The 24,058-nt window shown below is 35.5% G+C and overlaps 1 protein-coding gene across 4 annotated transcripts in view; it reads left to right on the top strand.

Annotated features, from left to right (window-relative positions):
- LOC123542835 (uncharacterized) overlaps nt 1–24,058 on the top strand; it is a 220,215-nt gene that overhangs the window by 114,751 nt on the left and 81,406 nt on the right. For 3 of the 4 annotated variants that reach the window (XR_008368678.1, XM_053531770.1, XM_053531769.1), the window contains exons 11-12: nt 15,343–20,016; nt 23,496–23,672. Coding sequence is in view for 3 of the 4 variants with exons in the window: in XM_053531770.1 (XP_053387745.1) it covers nt 15,343–20,016; nt 23,496–23,672 (4,851 nt within the window). In the remaining variant the exon portion in view is untranslated. The remainder of the gene's footprint in view (nt 1–15,342; nt 20,017–23,495; nt 23,673–24,058) is intronic. The other variant, XM_053531771.1, reaches the window with a different exon arrangement.

The following is a 24,058-nucleotide window of genomic DNA, read 5'->3' as shown; positions in this document are numbered from 1 at the left end:
GTTGATTTATAAACCAGATATACATTATGTTGATTTATAAACCATTTCAGATATACAGTATGTTGATTTATAAACCATTTCAGATATAGAATATGTTTAAGTTTCATCATCTCGAGGTATAAGTTTGAATTGAGTTATGTTACAGTGGATGATCTCTCCAATGTCACAAAGATAACTGAATGTGACACATTTCTTTGCATGTCACAATATAAAATTGGTAATACTACTGTCCTGAATGATTTGTGACACATCTCAATGGATGTCACAATATAAAACTACTACTTTTAATGTCACAAGTCATTTTTAGCTCATCTGATTTTTTGAAAAAAAATGATGAGTTATTGTCATCACTTGAGCGGTTGTCGGCGTCGGCGTCGGTGTCGGCGTCGGCGTCTGCGTCGGCGTTGCCTGGTTAAGTTTTATGTTTAGGTCAGCTTTTCTCCTAAACTATCAAAGCTATTGCTTTGAAACTTGGAATACTTGTTCACCATCATAAGCTGACCCTGTATAGCAAGAAACATAACTCCATCTTGCTTTTTGCAAGATTTTTGGCCCCTTTTGTACTTAGAAAATATCAGATTTCTTGGTTAAGTTTTATGTTTAGGTCAACTTTTCTCCTAAACTATCAAAGCTATTGCTTTGAAACTTGGAATACTTGTTCACCATCATAAGCAGACCCTGTACATCAAGAAACATAACTCCATCTTGCTTTTTGCAAGATTAATTGCCCCTTTTGGACTTAGAAAATCAGTTTTCTTGGTTAAGTTTTATGTTTAGGTCAGCTTTTATCCTAAACTATCAAAGCTATTGCTTTAAAACTTGCAACACTTGTTCACCATCATAAGTTGACCCTGTACAGCAAGAAACATAACTCCGTCCTGCTTTTTGCAAGATTTATGGCCCCTTTTGGACTTAGAAAATATCAGATTTCTTGGTTAAGTTTTATGTTTAGGTCAACTTTTTCTCTTAAACTATCAAAGGTATTGCTTTGAAACTTGCAACACTTGTTCACCATCATAAGCTGACCCTGTACAGCAAGCAACATAACTCCATCCTGCTTTTTGCAATAATTATTGCCCCTTTTGGACTTAGAAAATCATTTTATTGGTTGAGTATTATGTTTAAGTCAACTTTTCTCATAAACTATCAAAGCTATTGCTTTAAAACTTGCAACAGTTTTTCACCATCATAAGTGGACACTGTACATCAAGAAACATAATTCTATCCTGCTTTTTGCAAGAATGATGGCCCTTTTTAGACTTAGAAAATCATGGGTAGGACAATATTTCTATTGCACAAAAAAAATCAGATGAGCGTCAGCACCCGCAAGGCGGTGCTCTTGTTATATGTTGAAACTAGCAATCTTTCAGCTGTGACACAGAGATCCACCACAAGGCTCTAGTCAAATGGAATCAGCATTTCAACTCTTTTATTGCTATAGTGTTTTATAGTGTCTTATTGTGTACACTTTAAGATTATTAGTTCGAAAAACAAAGTGCTCAAGGGCAGCTTTTGAGATTACTCTGTGTCTGTCATCAAAAATTTATTGTTACCAATCTAGAGGTTACAATTTTGGCCCAATCTTACTGAAACTTTGTGAGAATATTTTCTTTAAAATCTCAGATAAAACTGAATAATCTGGGGTGAAAAACTAGGTCACTTGGTCAAATAATCAAAATACTGTGTTAACATCCAAGAGGCCACATTTTCTAACTGATCTTCATAATAATTTATTAAAGTATTTGTCCCTTTAAAATCTAGGTCAGGTTTGAAACTGAGTTAATCAAGGTTGAAAAACAGGCCAATAGGTCAAGTTATAGAAAAACCGTTATCACTTCAGAAACCACTTGATCTGCAAACAACAATGTTTGTGTCTGTAAAATAAAGGTCAGGTTCAAAAATCAGGTCACTAGGTCAAATTTAAAAATAAGTATTGTCAAAAGTTTGTCAGAATATTTGCCTCAGTACCATCTAAAACAAAAATCGAAACTGGATTATCTGAGTTCAAAAACTAGGTCACTGTGTCAAATCATATGAAGATGTTGTTACTACGTTTTGTCTTATCTTTGTGGCACTTTGTGAGAATGTTTATCCCAGTAAAATGAAGGTCAATTTTTAAACTGGTTATCTAAGGTTGAAAACTGTTCACTAAGTCACATAGAAAAACCTTGTTGAAACACTAGAGGCCAGGTTTTCAGCCTGACCTTGTTAAAAGTGTCTCTGTATTGTCTTGGTGAATTTTGAAACTGGGTTATTTGAGGTTAAAAACTAGGTCACTGTTAAATCATATAAAACACTTGTTTAATACACAAGAGATCATATTTTCTACCTGATCTTGATGATACATGGTTAGAATATATGTGTGAATTCTTTCTAGGATAGTTTTTTTACCAGGGATTTGGTCTGAAATATAGGGCAGTAGAATCTTAGAAAAACTTTTCAGTATTCAAGATGCAATGTTTTCTACCTTTAATGAAATCTAAGTCAAATTTTAATCTGGATCATCCTGGATCAAGAACTAGATCTATGTGTCAGATCAAAGAAAAACTTTCTTTTAAAATCTAGTTCTGTTTATTGTACTACCTAAGTTACGTTAAGCATGGTCAGAATGTTTGTCTTAATGAAGTCTTGGTTGGATTGGATACTAGGTTACCTAGGGTAAGAACTAGGTCAGGTCTTGGTTGGATTGGACACTAGGTTACCAAGGGTAAGAACGAGGTCAGGTCTTGGTTGGATTGGAGACTAGGTTACCAAGGGTAAGAACGAGGTCAGGTCTTGGTTGGATTGGAGACTAGGTTACCAAGGGAGAACGAGTCAGGTCTTGGTTGGATTGAGACAGTACAAGGGTAAAACAGTCAGGTCTTGGTTGGATTGGAGACTAGGTTACCAAGGGTAAGAACGAGGTCAGGTCTTGGTTGGATTGGACACTAGGTTACCTAGGGTAAGAACTAGGTCAGGTCTTGGTTGGATTGGACACTAGGTTACCTAGGGTAAGAACTAGGTCAGGTCTTGGTTGGATTGGACACTAGGTTACCTAGGGTAAGAACTAGGTCAGGACTTGGTTGGATTGGACACTAGGTTACCAAGGGTAAGAACTAGGTCAGGTCTTGGTTGGATTGGACACTAGGTTATCTAGGGTAAGAACTAGGTCAGGTGAGCTATACAGGGCTTCTGTGGTCCTTTTGTATCATTTCAGCTTACTCTTGCACAACTGTAGTACCAACTTTGAATAATTTTGGGGCCACTTATATTTACTCTTGTCTGTTCATTGGTCTGTCCATCTGGAATGTCTCTCTGTCCTTCAGAATTTTTGTCTTGGGTAATCACAAAAAGTATTTGACTCACAGACATCAGATGTCATACAATTGTTATTTAGCATATGAAATTTTACACCTGCAGTTTTGGTCAGGATTAACCAGAGGTATGGCCCTTGACTGTCAAAAATATGCATGAAGGGCATAAAAGTTTGTGTTTCACATAACTCAAAAAGTGTCTGAGCTGGAGACATGAAATTTTATAGAAATATTGTTCAGCATTAGTGAAGTTGTGAGGGTCCTATGGACACACATCTAAGTCATTTTTCTTTGTTTCTGTAATAATTTGCTTTCATATTTGCAACCAGGTGTCTTAATGTTTCATGGTTGGTAGTGAATGTCAAATAAATACTTTTTCCCCTATATTTGTGGATCAAAAGGGTTGCAATCTTATATATGAAGTACTTACCAAGATAGAATATTGGAATTATATTTTCATATCTAAATCAGACATCAGTAACTGAAATATTTATTGTTATATCCAGGGACTTGAGAATTTAGAATATTTAGTTCCAAATTTAGAAAATTTGATGCTTTCTGTATAGGATATAGAGCCTAGCACTAATGGAAGTTCTCCAGAATTACCTATCAGAGAATTGTTTTTAAATTGGAGATAATTGACTCTATTTGGGGAAATGTTCCTTACTGAATGATTACTGCCACACGTATAATTGACAAAACAAGTCCTGGTATACTTTAGTTCACAGTGTTTCCAAGTTAGATGATCACTGGAGTGATATTTCTAGACAAAGTTTTTGTTTGTTTGTGAAAATATTGGATTCTACATGTGTCAGTGTTTACAGGGCAGTAAAGGTACAGCAATTATATTATGATTTGAAGTACTGAAATCTGTGTCATTTAGAAAGGGTTCTTTTAGTTCTTTTAGAATGGCGACAGTTGTATATCACCTTACAAGGAAGTCATTTGTTTGAGTTTATTTTTAGCTCACCTGTCACAAAGTGACAAGGTGAGCTTTTGTGATCGCGCAGCATCCGTCGTCCATCGTCCGTGCGTGCATGCGTGCGTCCGTCCGTCCTTCCGTGCGTAAACTTTTGCTTGTGACCACTCTAGAGGTCACATTTTTCATGGGGTCTTTATGAAAATTGGTCAGAATGTTCACCTTAATGATATCTAGGTCAGGTTCGAAACTGGGTCACGTGCGGTCAAAAACTAGGTCAGTAGGTCTAAAAATAGAAAAACCTTGTGACCTCTCTAGAGGCCATATATTTTACAAGATCTTCATGAAAATTGGTCAGAATGTTCACCTTGATGATATCTAGGTCAAGTTCAAAAGTGGGTCACGTGCCAATAAAAACTAGGTCAGTAGGTCAAATAATAGAAAAACCTTGTGACCTCTGTAGAGGCCATATTTTTCATGGGATCTGTATAAAAGTTGGTCTGAATGTTCACCTTGATGATATCTAGGTCAAGTTCAAAAGTGGGTCACGTGCCCTCAATAACTAGGTCAATAGGTCAAATAATAGAAAAACCTTGTGACCACTTTAAAGGCCATATTTTTCATAGGATCTGTATGAAAGTTGGTCTGAATGTTCGTCTTGATGATATCTAGGTCAAATTTGAAACTGGGTCAACTGTGATCAATAACTAGGTCAGTAGGTTTTAAAATAGAAAAACCTTGTGACCTCTCTAGAGACCATACCCTTGAATGGATCTTCATGAAAATTGGTCAGAATGTTTACCTTGATGATATCTAGGTTAAGTTTGAAACTGGGTCACGTGCCATCAAAAACTAGGTCAGTAGGTCAAATAATGAACAAACCTTGTGACCTCTCTAGAGGCCATACTTTTCATGGGATCTGTATGAAAGTTGGTGTGAATGTTCATCTTTATGATATCTAGGTCAGGTTTGAAACTGGGTCAACTGCGGTCAAAAAACTAGGTCAGTAGGTCTAAAATTAGAAAAATCTTTTGACCTCTCTAGAGGCCATATTTTTCAATGGATCTTCATGAAAATTGGTCTGAATGTTCACCTTGATGATATCTAGGTCAGTTTCGAAACTGGGTCACGTGTGGTCAAAAACTAGGCCAGTAGGTATAAAAATAGAAAAACCTTGTGACCTCTCTTGAGGCCATATTTTTCATGAGATCTTCATGAAAATTAGTGAGAATGTTCACCTTGATGATATTTAGGTAAAGTTCAAAACAGGGTCACGTACCTTCGAAAACTAGGTCAATAGGTCAAATAATAGAAAAACCTTGTGACCTCTCTAGAGGCCATATTTTTCAATGGATCTTAATGAAAATTGGTCAGAATTTTTATCTTGATAATATCTAGGTCAAGTTCAAAACGGGTCACATGCGCTCAAAAACTAGGTCACTATGTCAAATAATAGAAAAAACGTCATACTCAAAACTGGGTCATGTGGGAACAGGTGAGCGATTCAGGACCATCATGGTCCTCCTGTTTAAAAATGGCATGCAAGAAAAAGATTATATCACTGGTTGTATGTGCAGATGGAAATAAGTGGCTCTCGGGTATCTGTTTAGACGGCAACGAGGCTCTGCCAAGTTACCATTTAAAAAGTTACTCTGAAGCTGGATACTCCCATCTGCATCTACATCATAGTCATAGGTATAACATACTGTCTATCTATATTTAATGCTAATAACTACGGTATGCTGATTCCATTTGAATTTGTGTGTTTTTCTGATTGTTTTTTTACTGGTGTTGGTTTAATAATAACAGCTTCTAATATTTCTACTAACAATGACACACATTTTCGCTCTGCAGCTAAATGAAGTAGACCATAGAAATAGTCAGAAATAGACAAAATATATAACACTTACCTATAGCAATATAGTGTTTTAAATGCTACATGTATATTAAAAGAGAACTCCATTGTAGAATAGTATTCATAGATTCAACAGAAACATGAAAAGATGTATAGAAAAATGTCTTTAAGGGGGTAGAGGACAGTCAGTTTGAAAATTCCACAAATTTGGATAAAAGTTATTTTGAGAAATTTCAGGGAAGAGTAGAGACACTGTTTTACATATTGTGTGACATTTTCAGATTGCAGATTCTGTTGATTTTGTAATAAAAAACAAAGTTTCAGGACACTAAAATTTTGAGACAAAAATTGGCCAAACACCATGGCCCATTTGTTATTAGCTCACCTGAGCAATGCTCAAGTGAGTAATTGTGATCGCTCGCTGTCCGACATCTGTCGTCTGTCTGTCAACATTTACCTTGTGTATGCGATAGAGGCTGCATTTTTAGCTCACCTGAGCAATGCTCAGGTGAGTTTTTGTGATCACTTGATGTCCGGCGTCCGTCATCTGTCTGTCTGTCATCTGTCGTCTGTCAACATTTAGCTTGTGTATGTGATAGAGGCTGTATTTTTCAACTGATCTTCATGAAATTTGGCCAGAGTAATTACTTTCATGAAGTCTAGGCCAAGTTCGAAAATGGGTCATCCAGGTTCAAAAACTAGGTCACTAGGTCAAATCAAAGAAAAACCTAGTGTATGTGATAGAGGCTGTATTTTTCAATTGATCTTCATGAATTTTGGTCAGAATGATTACCTTGATGAAATCTAGGCCAAGTTCTAAAATGGGTCATCTGGGGTCAAAAACTAGGTCACTAGGTCAAATCAAAGAAAATCCTTGTGTATGCAATAGAGGCTGCATTTTTCAACTGATCATTATGAAATTTAGTCAGAATCATAACCTTGATGAAATATAGGCCAAATTCGAAAATGGGTCATCTGGGGTAAAAAACTAGGTCACTAGGTCAAATCAAAGAAAAACCTTATGTATACAATAAAAGCTGTATTTTTCAATTGAATTTTTTTTTTTTTTTTTTTTTTTTTTTTTTTTTTTATGAATTTTTATCAGAAAATTGCCTTGATAAAATCTAGGTCAAGTTCGAATATGGGTCACCTGGGGTCAAAAACTAGGTCACTAGGTCAAATCAAAGAAAAACCTTGTTTATGCAATAGGGGCTGCATTTTACCCCCGATCTTCATGAAATTTGATCAGAATGTTTGTCTTGATGAAATCTAGGTTGAGTTAGATTATGGGTCATCTAGGATAAAAAACTAGGTCACCCGGTCAAATTAAAGAACAACCTTGTGTTTGCAATAGGGGCTGCATTTTACACTGGATTTTCATAAAATTTAGTCAGAATGATTGCCTTGATGAAATCTAGGTCAAATTAGAATATGTCTCATCTTTGGTCAAAAACTAGGTCACTAGGTCAAATCAAAGAGAAACCTTGTGTATGCTATAGAGACTGTATTTTTCAATTGATTTTCATGAAATTTGGTCAGAATGATAGCGTTAATGAAATTAAGGTCAAGTTTGAATATGGGTCATCTGGGGTCAAAAACTAGGTCACCCGGTCAAATTAAAGAACAACTTTGTGTTTGCAATAGGGGCTGCATTTTACACTGGATATTCATAAAATTTAGTCAGAATGATTGCCTTGATGAAATCTAGGTTAAATTAGAATATGTCTCATCTATGGTCAAAAACTAGGTCACTAGGTCAAATCAAAGAAAATCCGTGTGTATGCAATAGAGGCTGCATTTTTCAACTGATCATTATGAAATTTGGTCAGAATGATAACCTTGATGAAATATAGGCCAAATTTGAAACTGGGTCATCTGGGATAAAAAACTAGGTCACTAGGTCAAATCAAAGAAAAACCTTATGTATACAATAGAGGCTGTATTTTTCAATTGATCTTCATGAATTATGGTCAGAATAATTGCCTTGATGAAATCTAGGTCAAGTTAGAATATGGGTCATCAAGGTTCAAAAACTAGGTCAATAGGTCAAATCAAAGAAAAACCTTGTGTATGCAATAGGGACTGCATTTTACACCGGATTTTCATAAAGTTTGATCAGAATATTTGTCTGGATGAAATCTAGGTCAAGTTTGAATATGGGTCATCTAGGGTCAAAAACTAGGTCACTAGGTCAAATCAAAGAAAAACCTTGTGTATGCAATACGGACTGCATTTTACACTGGATCTTCATGAAATTTGGTCAGAACAGTTGCCTTGATGAAATCTAGGTCATGTTCGAATATAGGTAATCTTGGATTGTAAACTAGGTCACCCAGGCAGATTAAAGAAAAACATTGTGTAAGTAATAGGGACTGCATTTTACACCAGATCTTCATGAAATTTGATCAGAATGTTTGTCTGGATGAAATCTAGGTCAAGTTCAAATATGGGTCATCTTGGATCAAAAACTAGGTCACTAGGTCTAACCAAAGAAAACCTTTTTGTATGCAATAGGGGCTGCTTTTTGCTCTGGATATTCATAAAATTCAGTCGGAATGGCCACCTTGATGAAATCTAGGTCAGGTTTGAATATCGGTAATCTTGGGTCAAAAACTAGATTGCAAGGTCAAATCAAAGAAAAAGATTGTGTATGCAATAAGGACTGCATTTTACACCAGATCTTCATTAAATTTGATCTCAGTGTTTGTCTTGATGACCTCTAGGTCAAGTTTGAGTCTGGGTCATGTTAGGTCATAAACTAGGTCATCCAGTCAAATCAAAGGAAAAGTTTGATAACACTTTAGAGGCCATGTTTATGACCATATCTTCATGAAATTTGGTCAAAATGTTTATCTTGATGATCTTTGGCCCAGTTTCTAATCTGGGTCATTTGGGGTCAAAAACTAGGTCACCTGTTAAAATGAAAGAAAAACCTTGTGTATGCAATAGCGGCTGCATTTTTCATTTTAAGTGCATGAAACTGTCAGAATGTTTGTTTGTATGAAATTTCGGATTAAGTTTTATCTGGGTCACGTGGAGTTAAAAACTGGGTCACCAGGCAAATCAAAGAAAAAGCATGTTTACACTCTAACTCTAGGGGCCACATTTTTTATTCTATCTTCATAAAACTTGGCCAGAATGTTTTTTATCATAAAGTCTTGGTTGATTTTGAATCTGGTTCACGTGGGGCCAATGACTAGGTCACTAGGTCAAATCAAAGGAAAAGCTTGTATACACACTAGAGGCCACTTTTTTGCTCTGATTTTCCCGAAACTTTGTCAAAATGATTGTTTTTATGGAATCTTTGACAAGAACGAATCTGGATCATGTGTGGTCAAAAACTAGGTCACTAGGTCAAATCTAGGAAAATACTTGTTTGCGCTCAGGAGACCACGTTTTGGTCCAATCTGAATGAAAATTGATCTGAATATTTGTTTCCAAGAAACCACTAGGTCAAACATGTTTACACTGTTATGGTGTGTTTCTTATGTGAGCATCCTAGGGCCATCTTGGCCCTCTTGTTTTTGTACAGTAAGCTTCATGTACAATTAGCTTTGTAAGGTATTTCTAATACAGATATTATCGATAGTTTACCTTTCATTGATCTTGAAGGCCATTATTGCTTTACTTAGAAAATGGACTTTACACTTTACATGCATTTTTCAGGCCATTAACCTTTTACTTTTTAGCTCACCTGTCATGTAGTAACAAGGTGGGCTTTTGTGATCGCCCTTCATCCATGGTCCGTCGTCCGTGGTCCGTCCGTCATCAGTCCGTCATCCGTTGTCCGTCCATCGTCCGTTCACATTTTCTTGTGAACATGATAGAGACCACAGTTTGCAATCAATTTTGATCAAACTTACACACAACTTATTGGCATAATATCTTGGTTCCTTTCGAAAACTGGCCAGATCCCATCATGGGTTCCAGAGTTATGGCCCCTTAAAGGGCCAAAATTTGCTATTTTTGGCTTGTGAACACGCTAGAGACAACATTTTGCAATCAACTTTAATCAAACTTGCACACAACTTGTATTGGCATAATATCTCGATTCCTTTCAAAAATGGCCAAATCCCATCATGGGTTCCAGAGTTATGGCTCCTTAAAGGGCCAAAATTTGCCATTTTTGGCTTGTGAACACAATAGAGACCATATTTTGCAAACAACTTTAATAAAATTTGCACACAAGTTGTATTGGCATAATATCTCAGTTCCTTTCGAAAACTGGCCAGATCCCATCATGGGTTTCAGAGTTATGGCCCCTAAAAGGGCCAAAATTTGCTATTTTTTTTGCTTGTGAACACGATAGAGAAAACATTTTGCAATCAGCTTTAATCAAACTCGCACACAACTTGAATTGGCATAATATCTCAGTTCCTTTAGAAAACTGGCCAGATCCCATCATGGGTTCCAGAGTTATGGCCCCTTAAAGGGCCAAAATTTGCTATTTTTGGCTTGTGGAGTCATATAGAGACTTCATTTATGGTTTGATTTGATACAAACTTGCAAAATATCTTCAACAACAATATTTTGGATTCCATGATGAATCCATCAGATCCAATCATAGGTTCTGGAGTTATTTTATATCTGGTTACCTCCCGTGATTTTAATCAAAATGAATTTGTATCAGTAAGTACTTATAGGACTCATTTGAAATATCATTATTGTCATTAGTTGGACACAGACAATCAGGGTAGATAACTATGGACTGATTTTATGTCAAATAACCTCCCTTTATTTCAAATTAAAATGGGTATATGTCTCCATAACTAATGAAGATACTGATCTGAAATTTCATTTATGCCATCAGATGGACTTGGACAATCAGTGAAGATAAATGTTGACTGAATTTTTGACAAATTACCTCCCTTTATCTTTTATGTAAATGAATATACCTAGCAGCTTCTAATGAGATTGGTTTGAAACATTTTTATGTCTTCCATGGTAAGAAACTTCTACTTTTACTTACTTTTTTAATATATTGTTGTAAAGGCTTGTACTCTGTATCTTCTACATGCATATACCAATGCATGATTACCTCCCCTGATTTAAATAAAAACTGAATTTATGACAAATTACCTCCCTTTATTTTATGTAAATGAATATACCTCAGCAGCATTTAATGAGATTGGTTTAAAATGTTATTTAAGTCTTCCAGGGTAAGGAATAGTCATGCTAGTACAAAAATGCAGCATTTGAGTCAAGGACCCTCAAACTTGGTATGGAGTTTGGCTATGACTAGTATGTGACCCATAGGTCAAAAGGGACTGTTACAAGAAAATATTTATCCTGATGATATTTAAAGTGTATGCCTATGTGATCTATGTCAAAACTTTAATTTATCATTAAGAGCAATGGTACTCAGGTGAGCGATATAGGGCCATCATGGCCCTCTTGTTTGTTATTGCAGGTATGTGTATTGCGATAGTTTTCCCTTTCAGTTTTACCATAAATGTCAAAAATACATGTCAGTGAGCTATGACAAGCTTTAGTTTTCCCTTTCAACTTTACAATGAATGATGGAAATACATATAATTGCATTAGTTTTCTGTCCAACCTAACAATGAATGTTGGAAATACATATAATTGCATTAGTTTTCTGTTCCAACTTTTCAGTGAATGTTGTTTCTGTTCCAACTTTTCAATGAATGTTTGAAATATATAAAATTGCATTAGTTTTCTGTTCCAACTTCACAGTGAATGATAGAAATACATATAATTGCATTAGTTTTCTGTCCAACCTAACAGTGAATGTTGGAAATACATATAATTGCATTAGTTTTCTGTTCCAACTTTTCAATGAATGTTGGAAATACATATAGTTGCATTAGTTTTCTGTCCTATGTTGGAAATACATATAATTGCATTAGTTTTCTGTCCAACCTAACAGTGAATGTTGGAAATACATATAATTGCATTAGTTTTCTGTTCCAACTTTTCAGTGAATGTTGGAAATACATATAATTGCATTAGTTTTCTGTCCTATGTTGGAAATACATATAATTGCATTAGTTTTCTGTCCAACCTAACAGTGAATGTTGGAAATACATATAATTGCAGTTTTCTGTCCAACCTTACAATGAATGTTGGAAATACATATAATTGCATTAGTTTTCTGTCCAGCCTTACAATGAATGTTGGAAATACATATAATTGCATTAGTTTTCTGTCCAACCTTACAATGAATGTTGGAAATACATGTAATTGCATTAGTTTTCTGTCCAACCTTACAATGAATGTTGGAAATACATATAATTGCATTAGTTTTCTGTCCAGCCTTACAATGAATGATGGAAATACATATAATTGCATTAGTTTTCTGTCCTATGTTGGAAATACATATAATTGCATTAGTTTTCTGTCCAACCTTACAATGAATGTTGGAAATACATGTAATTGCATTAGTTTTCTGTCCAACCTTACAATGAATGTTGGAAATACATATAATTGCATTAGTTTTCTGTCCAGCCTTACAATGAATGTTGGAAATACATGTAATTGCATTAGTTTTCTGTCCAACCTTACAATGAATGTTGGAAATACATGTAATTGCATTAGTTTTCTGTCCAACCTTACAATGAATGTTGGAAATACATGTAATTGCATTAGTTTTCTGTCCAACCTTACAATGAATGTTGGAAATACATATAATTGCATTAGTTTTCTGTCCAGCCTTACAATGAATGTTGGAAATACATATAATTGCATTAGTTTTCTGTCCTATGTTGGAAATACATATAATTGCATTAGTTTTCTGTCCAACCTAACAGTGAATGTTGGAAATACATATAATTGCATTAGGTTTCTGTCCAACCTAACAGTGAATGTTGGAAATACATGTAATTGCATTAGTTTTCTGTCCAACCGTACAATGAATGTTGGAAATGCATATAATTGCAGTTTTCTGTCCAACCTTACAATGAATGTTGGAAATGCATATAATTGCATTAGTTTTCTGTCCAGCCTTACAATGAATGTTGGAAATACATGTAATTGCATTAGTTTTCTGTTCAACCTTACAATGAATGTTGGAAATACATGTAATTGCATTAGTTTTCTGTCCAACCTTACAATGAATGTTGGAAATACATATAATTGCATTAGTTTTCTGTCCAGCCTTACAATGAATGTTGGAAATACATATAATTGCATTAGTTTTCTGTCCAGCCTTACAATGAATGTTGGAAATACATATAATTGCATTAGTTTTCTGTCCAACCTTACAATGAATGTTGGAAATACATATAATTGCATTAGTTTTCTGTCCAACCGTACAATGAATGTTGGAAATATAGAATAATACTTGTAAACTGAAATTAATTTGATTAAAATCCTATTTCTATACAATGACATATTCAGTGGTGTCGTACATTTAATTTAACAAGCCTTAAAATATAAATGATGAAATGTAAAAACTCACAAAAACTTAAAAACTAACACCTGCTGTTATCGCATTTTAAAAAAATTATCAAAAAACCCCCAAAAAACAATGCCATAAAGTCTATAAAATAAAGTGTGTTAAGATTTTGTTTGATTGTACCAATTGATACACTTTTGCATAATGCTAATGGCAGTAGATACCAATAAAAGTTTATTTTATTTTGAAATTTTTATATGCCTTTTTTGCTTGTGGTTGTTTGTGTGTCTCTGCATTCATATAGTATACTGGAAGTGTACATGTCTTTTTAGTTCACCTTAGCACAAACTGCTTATGGTGAGTTTTAGGATCACGATCTGTCCATCATCCATCTATCATCTGTATTTCCATTGTCCAAAATTTCTTTATAGAACATCTCCTCCTAAAATTACTATGTAAGTTTCAACCAAACTTCACAGAAATGTTCCTTGTGCGGTCCCCTTTTAGACTTTCAAATGTAGGTCATCCATGCTGAATTCTAGTTGCATTTGCAACCAAAAAAGGAAAACTTCAACATTATATGACTCAGAAACTGCGTCCCCAATTTTGCAAAAATTTAACAGAAGTATTCCTTTGATGAACATCTACCAAATTCCATCAAATTATTCAGCTTTGTTTTAAAAACCTGGCTGTCGGGTGGTTGGGCTAATTTTCTGTGTATAGCTTTATGTAAAATTGTGAAAAGCAAAAATAATTTTACAATATACTATAAGTGATCCTTAGCCGGCCCGCTTAGCTCAGTAGGGAGAGAGCAGATCTATGGATCTTTGGATCGTGAGTTCGAGCCCTGTTCTCTGTGACGATTTGATAAAAGACATTATGTCTGAAATCATTCATCCTCCACCTCTGATTCATGTTGGGAGGTTGGCAGTCACTTGCAGAGAACAGGTTTGTACTGGTACAGAATCTAGGAACACTGGTTAGCTTAACTGCCAGCCTTTATATAACTGAAAAACTGTTGAAAAACGGCGTTAAACCCAAAACAAACAAACAAACAAACCTTCTGTTTATAAAAATAGCTGCCTGGGTGCAGTGCTAACTTCCCAATATGGATATATAGGAAACTTTAAAAATCTTCTCCAGAACTGCTGACTTGATTTCAAAATAGTTTCACAGCAACGTACATTAAGTGACCTACCAAATTTTTTCTTTTAATTTGTTAAAAAACATGGCTGCCAGGAGGCGGGGCATGTTTTCCCCATATGGCTATATGGAAAACTTTGGAAACTTCCTTACAAATTGCTGGCTCAATTTATAAATAACTTCACAGAAACAATCCTCGGGTGACGCTCTGCTCAAATCATTTGTTTTGTTAAAAAAATCAAGGGATGGGGCTAGTTTTCCCAATATAGCTGTATGGAAAATATTCTCCTCCCAGCTAGTCCAGTCTCAAAATAATTCGAAAGCAGTGTTCTTTGCATTATCCTATACTAAAGTCCTTCAGGCCATGCTCATTATTAAAAGACTTGGCTGCCTAGAGCAGGGGCTAATTTTCTCTGTGTGGCTTTATGGAAAATTTTAAGATCTTCTATTGTGAAGCTGTTGACCCAGATTTAAAACAATTTCACACAAATGCTCCTTGGGTGACTCTATCTATCCCCTACCTCCATGCTCCCTGTCTTTTAGTACCCTATGTCATCATTCCCCCAATTTCACACATCTTTTCCTTGTGTGACCAGCAAAAGCTGTGTAACTCAAGTGAGTGATCTGTGCAATTATGCCCCTCTTGTCTTAATATTGTATATCATTGCTTGCTGAAAAAGGAGAAAATCATAGAATGGACCCCAGTTATAAAAATTGAATATTTCCATTAACTTTTATTATATTTTTAGACTGATGGATCTTTCTTTCACTTCAGGTTGTTGAGGCAGAGTCATTTAGGAAGGTGAGTGGTGATGGATATACCCTAGTTCCTGAAGAATTACATACTCTTGATAAAACAGCACAAATGGAACACATTCCAGAACAAGCAGGAAGTATTCCAGAAAAAATTAGGGAAATGATAATATCTGAGAACATTCAATCAGCATCTGTGTCCAGTGAACCAGAGATTAGTAATTATATTGATACTAACACACATACAATAGAAGAAGACAATGGAATATTAGATTCAGATATTGAAGCAATTAGTACTGAGAATTTAGGCATATCTGATGTAACAGATGTTAGAAAATCAACAGAAAGTGATAACAAATATAGCTATACTGAAGATATTGATGCAATGAATGTAGTTGATTTGTCAGGCTTTGGTAAAGTTTTGGGAACTGAAAGTGAAACTGATGACACTACAGGCTATTCAGCTGAATTGTCAACTGTAATAGAAAATGTAAAAGATGGTATTTTGAAAGATAATATTCAGGCAAGTGCTGTTGATATGAATTTAAGTAACAGCAACAACAATTTTGTAGGTGATTTTGATGACCAGTCTCTGGAATATAACAATAGATCAGATCAACTTGACTCTGAGGGGAATGTTATCAGTTGTAATCCTATTGAAACTAAAGCAAGTGAGGAAGATTTCAATTTTGATAATGAAAATTGCAGAGATTTTGAAGACATGACTAAAAAAAGTGATACTAATGAAGGCAAAAGTTTTGAACCTGATTTCATAAACATATTTGAAGGTTTGGATTTGAAGGAAGAAAAGACAGTTGTTTGTGACATTTATCATAAATCTGAAAGTAAATCAGTTGAGTTTGGAGATATTGATACTATCGAAGATTCTGAGAGTATCACTTCTGAAAGTGAAAGCAAGATGTCGATTGAACAGATAGAAATATTTAAAGATAGAAATGATGACATTATGAATGCAGTGAAAGATGATGCATCAGAGTTTACTTTTGAGAGTGAATATGATGAACCAGATGATACAAGTTTTCAGGACAACAGTGCAAAAGGAATTGATAATGAAGGTTTTGAATTTGGTAGTCTGTCTGATGTTAACATTGAAAAAGATTCAGAAAGCATGTTTCAAGAGGATATAAGTGACAAGACTGGTGAAGTTGAACTTGAGTTTAGAATGTCAAAAACAAATGAGCCAGAGCCAGTGCCTGAAAAGAGTTCTGCACAAGTGGAAAAGAGTGAAAGTGACAATAGTATAAGTTCTGATGCAAGTAGTAGTTTTCCAACAACTTCAGAAAGTGAATCTGAACTTGTTACTGTTAGAGAAAATATTAAAGCCATGATGGATGAGGATGATATTGTTGATGAAAGTACATCTGATCAGCATGATAGAGGGCCTACTACAGTAGCTGATACAGGCACTGCAGCTGAAGTGCTAAATGTGGTTCCTGATGAGAATCATCATTTGGATAGAGAAAAAGCTTTGAATTTAACGGATTTTGATATGAAAAGGGAGGAATCTGAAACTCCTGATATAGATGATTCTGAACATGTCACATCAGAAAAGGAAGAAAGTGAAGAATTAAAAGCTGTTGATAAAGAAAGTAAAGTTGGTATAATATATGAAACTACAGATACAAATGAAAGCATTAATTTCAGTAGAACAGTGATAGATAGTGAAAAAATACAGACAGTAGGAGATGTTGGGGACAATTTGATTATGATAAATCAACCAATGACAGAAAGTTATCTTACAGTTGAAAGTATATCATCTGTTGAGACTCCAGTAGAAGAACACAGCAGTGGCTTCTATGAAGTAAATCCAGAGACAAAAGATGAGAACATTACAGAAAATTTATATACAAGTCCTGAGTTTGAGACAAAACTTAGTGAAAATGAAACAGGCTTTTATGAGGTTAATAAATATCATGATACAATGACTCAGAGTGCAGTAACTATTGATAGTTTGTCTTCAGTAGATACACCAGAAAATGGGGAAGTTAAAGGATTTTATGAAATTAATGCTGAACTGCTTGAGCAAGCAATAGAAAATGATAATGAAAACTTCTTAAAGATTGATGAGGACTATTCTGATGCGAGTGTTTCACCACTGGAAACACCAGAGACAGAAGGCATGAAAGGATTTTATGACATAAATGCAGAAAAACTTGAAAAAGCAATTGAACGGATTGATTCTTTAGACGTAAGTAACTCTTTAATGGTTGAGAGTACATACTCTGATAGTAGTGTGTCCCCAGTGGAAACTCCAGAACTAGAACATGTGAGTGGATTTTATGAAATGAATGTAAGCATGAATGGTTCTGATATTGTGGAGGACAGATCATATGAAATAACACCACTTGGGCCGGAGGATGCACCTGAAATTAATGTTGAACTTGTTGGAAGTCCAAATAGTAGTAACGATTCATTTGATAGCGAGACTGAACCTAGTTTTGAACTGAATGACAATAAATTAATGGAAGAAGAAAGAAAGGTCAATGAAGAGACAAAAGCTGAAGAAAAATCAGATGTAGATCTTTGTAGTCAAAGTGCCATTGGTAGCATTGATATACAGCCAGCAGATTCTGTCACTAAAATTAAAGACAGAGATAGTGAAGTGAAAGAGCATGTTGATGTTATGACTGCCCAGTCTGGTGAGTTTGATACAGCTCCAGAAATCAATATAGAAATGACTTCAAGCACAGACACTGTAGAATCACATCAAAGTGCTGGAGAAGGTTTTTATGAAATGAATGCTGAAATTCAGGGAACAATGTTACAAAATATAGTTATTGGAAATGCATTTTCACCAATAGAGAGTCCAAGTGAAGAAGTTTTCAGTATAGATTATGAAATAAATCCAATGGTCCCAGATGTCAAAGATAATAGCAGCACTGAGAGCTTTGAGGAGAACTCTCCTGAGACTCAATGTAAACCATTTGTAAGATTTTTTGTCAATGATAAAGAAAATAATGATAAAGTTGATGAAATGGCTGATGCATTAGTTGTAACAGCCTTATCTGAAGCTATAGAATCACTACAGGAGCAAAATTCTAATGAGAACTTTGGAAGAAATGAGGAAGAGAAGACTGACAATATGATTGATTTTGATAAATCTGAAGAAAGTGACAAATATTTCAAAATGGCTGACGACTTAGTTAATGAAGCAATTTCAAATGCCATTGAAGTGGTACAAGAAATAAGACTAAATGAAGAAGAGCCATTTATTAAATCTGAAATCGCCAGTGCAATGAAGGAAATTTCTGATTCAAGTGATTCTGATGCCAGCTCCACCACAACTGAAGGCAGCTACAGAATAGTTGACTCTGTTGATCTATCTCCTGATGTAACACCTGATAGGGAAGAAGTGTTTTCCTCTGATTTAGTTAGTGACAAAGATAATGTGATTGTAGAAGAAATATTTGAAGAAAAGGATTTGGTAACAAGGGAGGATTTTGAAGATAAAGTTGATAAAGAAGATGCTGAAAAACAAATGTTTACAAATGAAGTGGAGAAAAAAACTTACAATTTTGAAACAGAAATTGTTCCAACAGATGTTGTAAGTGCTGATTCTCATTTCTTAAATGATGAAAATGGCAATATAACAATAGAGAGATCTGAACCAGATTTAAATCTTTCTCTTGAAACTGGAAAGACTGATAGAGAGCACGAAACTGATTGTTCTATATTAAAAGAACAAGAAGATGTCAAAGAAGTGGATGATAAGACAAAGAAATTTGAAAGACAAGAAACATTGATACCTGATATCATAATTAGTACTGAGGAAACACCCCCTGGTTCTGATGAAAGTGAATCTGATGTAAATAAAGAAGTGGTAAAATCAGATGAAGTTGATCTTGTTACTGAAGTAACAGAGAGTGTGATTGAAAAGGAAGAAGCCATAGACAATATGTCGAATATTAAACTAGGAACAGAGATAACTGACAGTTATGAAATCAAAGAACATGAAATAGATGGACAAGAAGTAGTTAACAGTAAAGCTGAAGGAGATAAGAATAAGGATAGACCCGACAAAATTGATGTAGTAGAAGAAAATTTGATTGCAATTAATAAAAACAAAAGTGAAACACTAAATGAAAGTGAAGGCGAGGATTTTAAAGCTGAACTGTCTTATCTGATTGATGGCAGTGAAATGAGTATTTTGAATAAAAATCAAGAATTTAAACAGCAAAGAAAAGTCATCGAAGAGGTCATTATTAATGCTGAAACAGCTGTATTAGAAAGTGAAGTTAATTCAGTGCATACTGCAAAGGAGCCATTGTCAGAAATTGTCAGCTTTGATCAAATAATGGAAGGAAATGAACCAGAGGTACTTCTTGAAAATATTGCTGATTATAATAAGGCTGAATCTGTGCCTGTAACTGAAGATGGAAATGTAAATGCTGAACAAATTAGTGAAATTGATGATAAAAAAAGTGTGACTTTAAATGGCACTGAGAAGAAAGAGGAGGTTCCATATCATAACATCAAAGATTTAGAAGGTGAAAAAGATGAGAAGAAAGGTTCAAAGGCAAAGAAAGGTCAGGCAGAATATGTGACAAGGAAGGAAATTTTCTACACATCTGCAGGACGTATGAGCATATCAATAGACAGTGTTGTAGATCCTCCTAGTGACAGTGATCAAGTTTACACAGGGGGGCAGGATATTATTCATGAAGAGGCACATGAGGTAATCATTAATGTTAGATATTCTCAAAAACACTCACCTCCAGAGCTATTGTTTGTACTTGCCTTATCAGCTTTATTATGCCCTCCTTCGAAGAAGGTGGGGTATATTGTTTTGAAGATGTCGGTAGGTTAGTCTGTCTGTAGACCAATCCGTTTCCGGATGATAACTCAAGAACGCTTTGGCCTAGGATCATGAAAGTTAATATGGAAGTTGGTCATGACCAGCAGATGATCCCTATTGATTTTGAGGTCAATAGGATAAAGGTCAAGGTCACAGTGACCCGGAACAGTTAAACCGTTTTTCGACGATAACTTGGAGAACGCTTGGGCCTAGGATCATGAAAGTTGATAAGGGGGTTGGTCATGAGCAGCAGATGACCCCTATTGATTTTGAGATCAGTAGGTGAAAGGTCAAGTTCACAGTGAAATGGAACAGTTAAACCATTTCCAGACGATAATTTGAGAACACTTGGGCCTAGGATCACGAAACTTTATAGGGATGTTGATCATGACCACCAGATGACCCCTATTGATTTTGGGGTCAAAGGTCAAGGTCACAGTGACCAAGAACAGTTAAACCATTTCCAGATGATAACTTGAGAATGATTTGGCCTAAGGTCAAGAAACTTAATAAGGAGATTGATCATGACCAGCAGATGACCCCTATTGATTTTGAGGTCAGTAGGTCAAAGGTCAGTGTCATGTTGACCCAGAACAGTGCACAGTGACCAAATCATTTCTGTTCCTTGTGCAAGTACTGAATGCATCAAGGGGGTTGTTTCGTGTTCTATGGGCTCTTGTTCTGCTTTAACTGTTATAACTGTATTTAGTTACCTGCCAGTAAAGTTCAAGCTCTTTCTTTTTGCCATTGATGTGTAAAAATATTGTAACTGTCTATTTGCTTTGCTTATTATGCAATCAAAGTTACAAATTTAAAGATCTAAAAGAAAAAATGACACATGGTTGCATGTACATTTTCTATACATAATGCCGAGTATCTGTGCAGTACAGGGCTTATCATAGAACATCATACTGACTCACTGAATTTGGCCCAAAGAGTAGGCAGTTTGATTGTTAGAGCAGGAGAAATATTTAAACTACTTGTAGACATTGTGTTGAAAGTGATATTAATTATGGCCATTTCTCCATGAAGGGGGTGTTATTATACCCCACTGAAAAAGACTACAGTCATAATTTTGAAATTGTACATGTATATCTATCCATAATGCTACAATTTAAGAATTCTGAAGTTTACAGGCAGGTACCAGTTTGAAGACAGAATTCCATGTTCATAATTTTCTGAGAAATCTCACATGTCGAAGTGGGACAAAGGGTTGTCATGTAAACACGGGTTAGATATTGCATCAAAGCTTAAACAAAATTACTAATTTGTAAAAAAGTGCTTTATTGTGGACATGATCAGGGTCAAACTAATTCATGAATGTGGAAATAATGCAGTTATTATACATGTCCAGCAACATGTTCTGTCTGGCAACTGGTTCCAAACCAGCAGTATCATGTAGGTCAGGTGGTTGTTCTTGTAGTACCATGTAGGTCAGAAAGTTGTTCTTGTAGTATCATGTAGGTCAGATAGTTGTTCTTATAGTACCATGTAGGTCAGAAAGTTGTTCTTGTAGTATCATGTAGGTCAGATAGTTGTTCTTGTGGTACCATGTAGGTCTGAAAGTTGTTCTTGTAGTATCATGTAGATCAGGTAGCCTGTTTGCACCTATTTTCGCGGTACTAAGGGAATAAATGAATAAAGGAAAGAAAAACAATATTATGTTGCTCTTATTTCCTATTAACTTCGTAAACCTTTTCTTTTCCACTATTATTTCAAGCAGAAAATCATTTTTCTAGTCATTGTTTACTTTTAAACCCATCATGTTTCGGGTGCATGTGACTTTCACTTTCGCCAAGGGAGTTAATTCTAATTTTGGCGGTACGGCATCCGACTTGATAAAGCGCTACCTGTGAAAATGTAAAATGTATAGGACCCCTAAATTTTCAAAATAAATTTCATGCGTAAGACATTAAAAATTATTGCAATGTAAAATTAACACACTGGAAGGGTAATTCCATCAAATATATGGACAACACACAATTCATTACCGATTTTACTTCGTCAAATGATCGACGAGGGCATTTAAAAATAATTGACCTACGTTTACAAAAATAGGGTGTGAAACGTTATCAGCTTTCAAAGTAGGTCAAGTTTGTTTACTGTAGAGAGCGCTGCACATTGTTGTTGCAAAATTCAAATACCGCGATACCAGATGTAACGCGAAAATAGCAGCAAGTGTAGGTCAGATAGTTGTTCTTATAGTATCATGTAGGTCAGGTAGTTGTTCTTGTAGTATCGTGTAGGTCAGATAGTTGTTCTTGTAGTATCTTGTAGGTCAGATAGTTTTTCTTGTAGTATCATGTAGGTCAGGTAGTTGTTCTTGTAGTATCATGAAGGTCAGATAGTTGTTCTTGTAGTATCATGTAGGTCAGGTAGTTGTCCTTGTAGTATCGTGTAGGTCAGATTATTGTTCTTATAGTGTCATGTAGGTCAGGTAGTTGTTCTTGTAGTACCATGTAGGTCAGGTAGTTTTTCTTGTAGTATCATGTAGGTCAGGTAGTTGTTCTTGTAGTGTCATGTAGGTCAGGTAGTTGTTCTTTTAGTATCATGTAGGTCAGGTAGTTGTTCTTGTAGTATCATGTAGGTCAGATAGTTTTTCTTGTAGTGTCATGTAGGTCAGAAAGTAATTCTTGTAGTATCATGCAGGTCAGATAATTGTTCTTGTAGTACCATGTAGGTCAGATAGTTGTTCTTGTAGTATCATGTAGGTCAGGTAGTTGTTCTTGTAGTACCATGTAGGTCAGGTAGTTGTTCTTGTAGTACCATGTAGGTCAGATTATTGTTCTTGTAGTATCATGTAGGTCAGGTAGTTGTTCTTGTAGTACCATGTAGGTCAGGTAGTTGTTCTTGTAGTACCATGTAGGTCAGATAGTTGTTCTTGTAGTATCATGTAGGTCAGGTAGTTGTTCTTGTAGTACCATGTAGGTCAGATAGTTGTTCTTGTAGTACCATGTAGGTCAGGTAGTTGTTCTTGTAGTATCGTGTAGGTCAGATAGTTGTTCTTGTAGTATCATGTAGGTCAGGCAGTTGTTCTTGTAGTACCATGTAGGTCAGGTAGTTGTTCATGTAGTGTCATGTAGGTTAGATAGTTGTTTTTGTAGTACCATGTAGGTCAGGTAGTTGTTCTTGTAGTATCGTGTAGGTCAGGTTGTTTTCCTTGTAGTATCATGTAGGTCAGGTAGTTGTTCTTGACAATCTGACAGTCAGTCAGTCAGTCAGTCAGGTCAAGTCCAGTGCAGTCTGTCAGTCTATCAGTCAGTCAGTCAGTCAGTCAGTCAGTCTACTTACCAATCAATCCGCTGATCAGTCAGTCAGTCAGTGTTCTCTATTCATTATTTTTCCTGTTATCTGCTTAGGCTATACAGGTTTCACATATACTAGCACGCACAGGTAGCGCTATATATCACGCAGATGAAGTACTTACACAGCTTAGTGAAGCTACACTCGCACAGCAGCATGATATTGCACAAGCAGCAACCTTTGTTGTGTCTGACAGTGATGATGATGATGATACTTTGTCTAATTATTCTCAGGTAGCTGTTGCTTTTTGTTGCTTATTGTCCTCCTTGTCATTTAGTTTATCCCTGCATCCTGTCTTTTGCATGCTAGGTATTAACATCTAGAATTAACTACCATTAACAGTCATTTAGCATGTCGACCTGTCATTTAGCATGTGTGTGTGTGTGTCCATGCATGCTAAATGTCAGGTAGATATGACCTATAAAGCGTAGTAGTGAATACTCAGTGATTCAAGAATCAACTTAAACATGGTGCAGCACTTCAAGATCATTCTGAGTAGTTGGAAAGCACCTTGTCCTCACCGATGTGAGTTTGAGCCTCACTTGAGGCGTAGAATTCTTCATGTGAGAAAGCTATCCAGCTGGCTTACAGAGGGTCAATGGTTTTACCAAAGTGCCTG

The sequence above is a fragment of the Mercenaria mercenaria genome, chromosome 19 (genome assembly GCF_021730395.1).
Source record: "Mercenaria mercenaria strain notata chromosome 19, MADL_Memer_1, whole genome shotgun sequence".
Lineage (NCBI taxonomy): Eukaryota > Metazoa > Mollusca > Bivalvia > Venerida > Veneridae > Mercenaria > Mercenaria mercenaria.
This window is presented reverse-complemented; position numbering and strand designations above follow the sequence as displayed.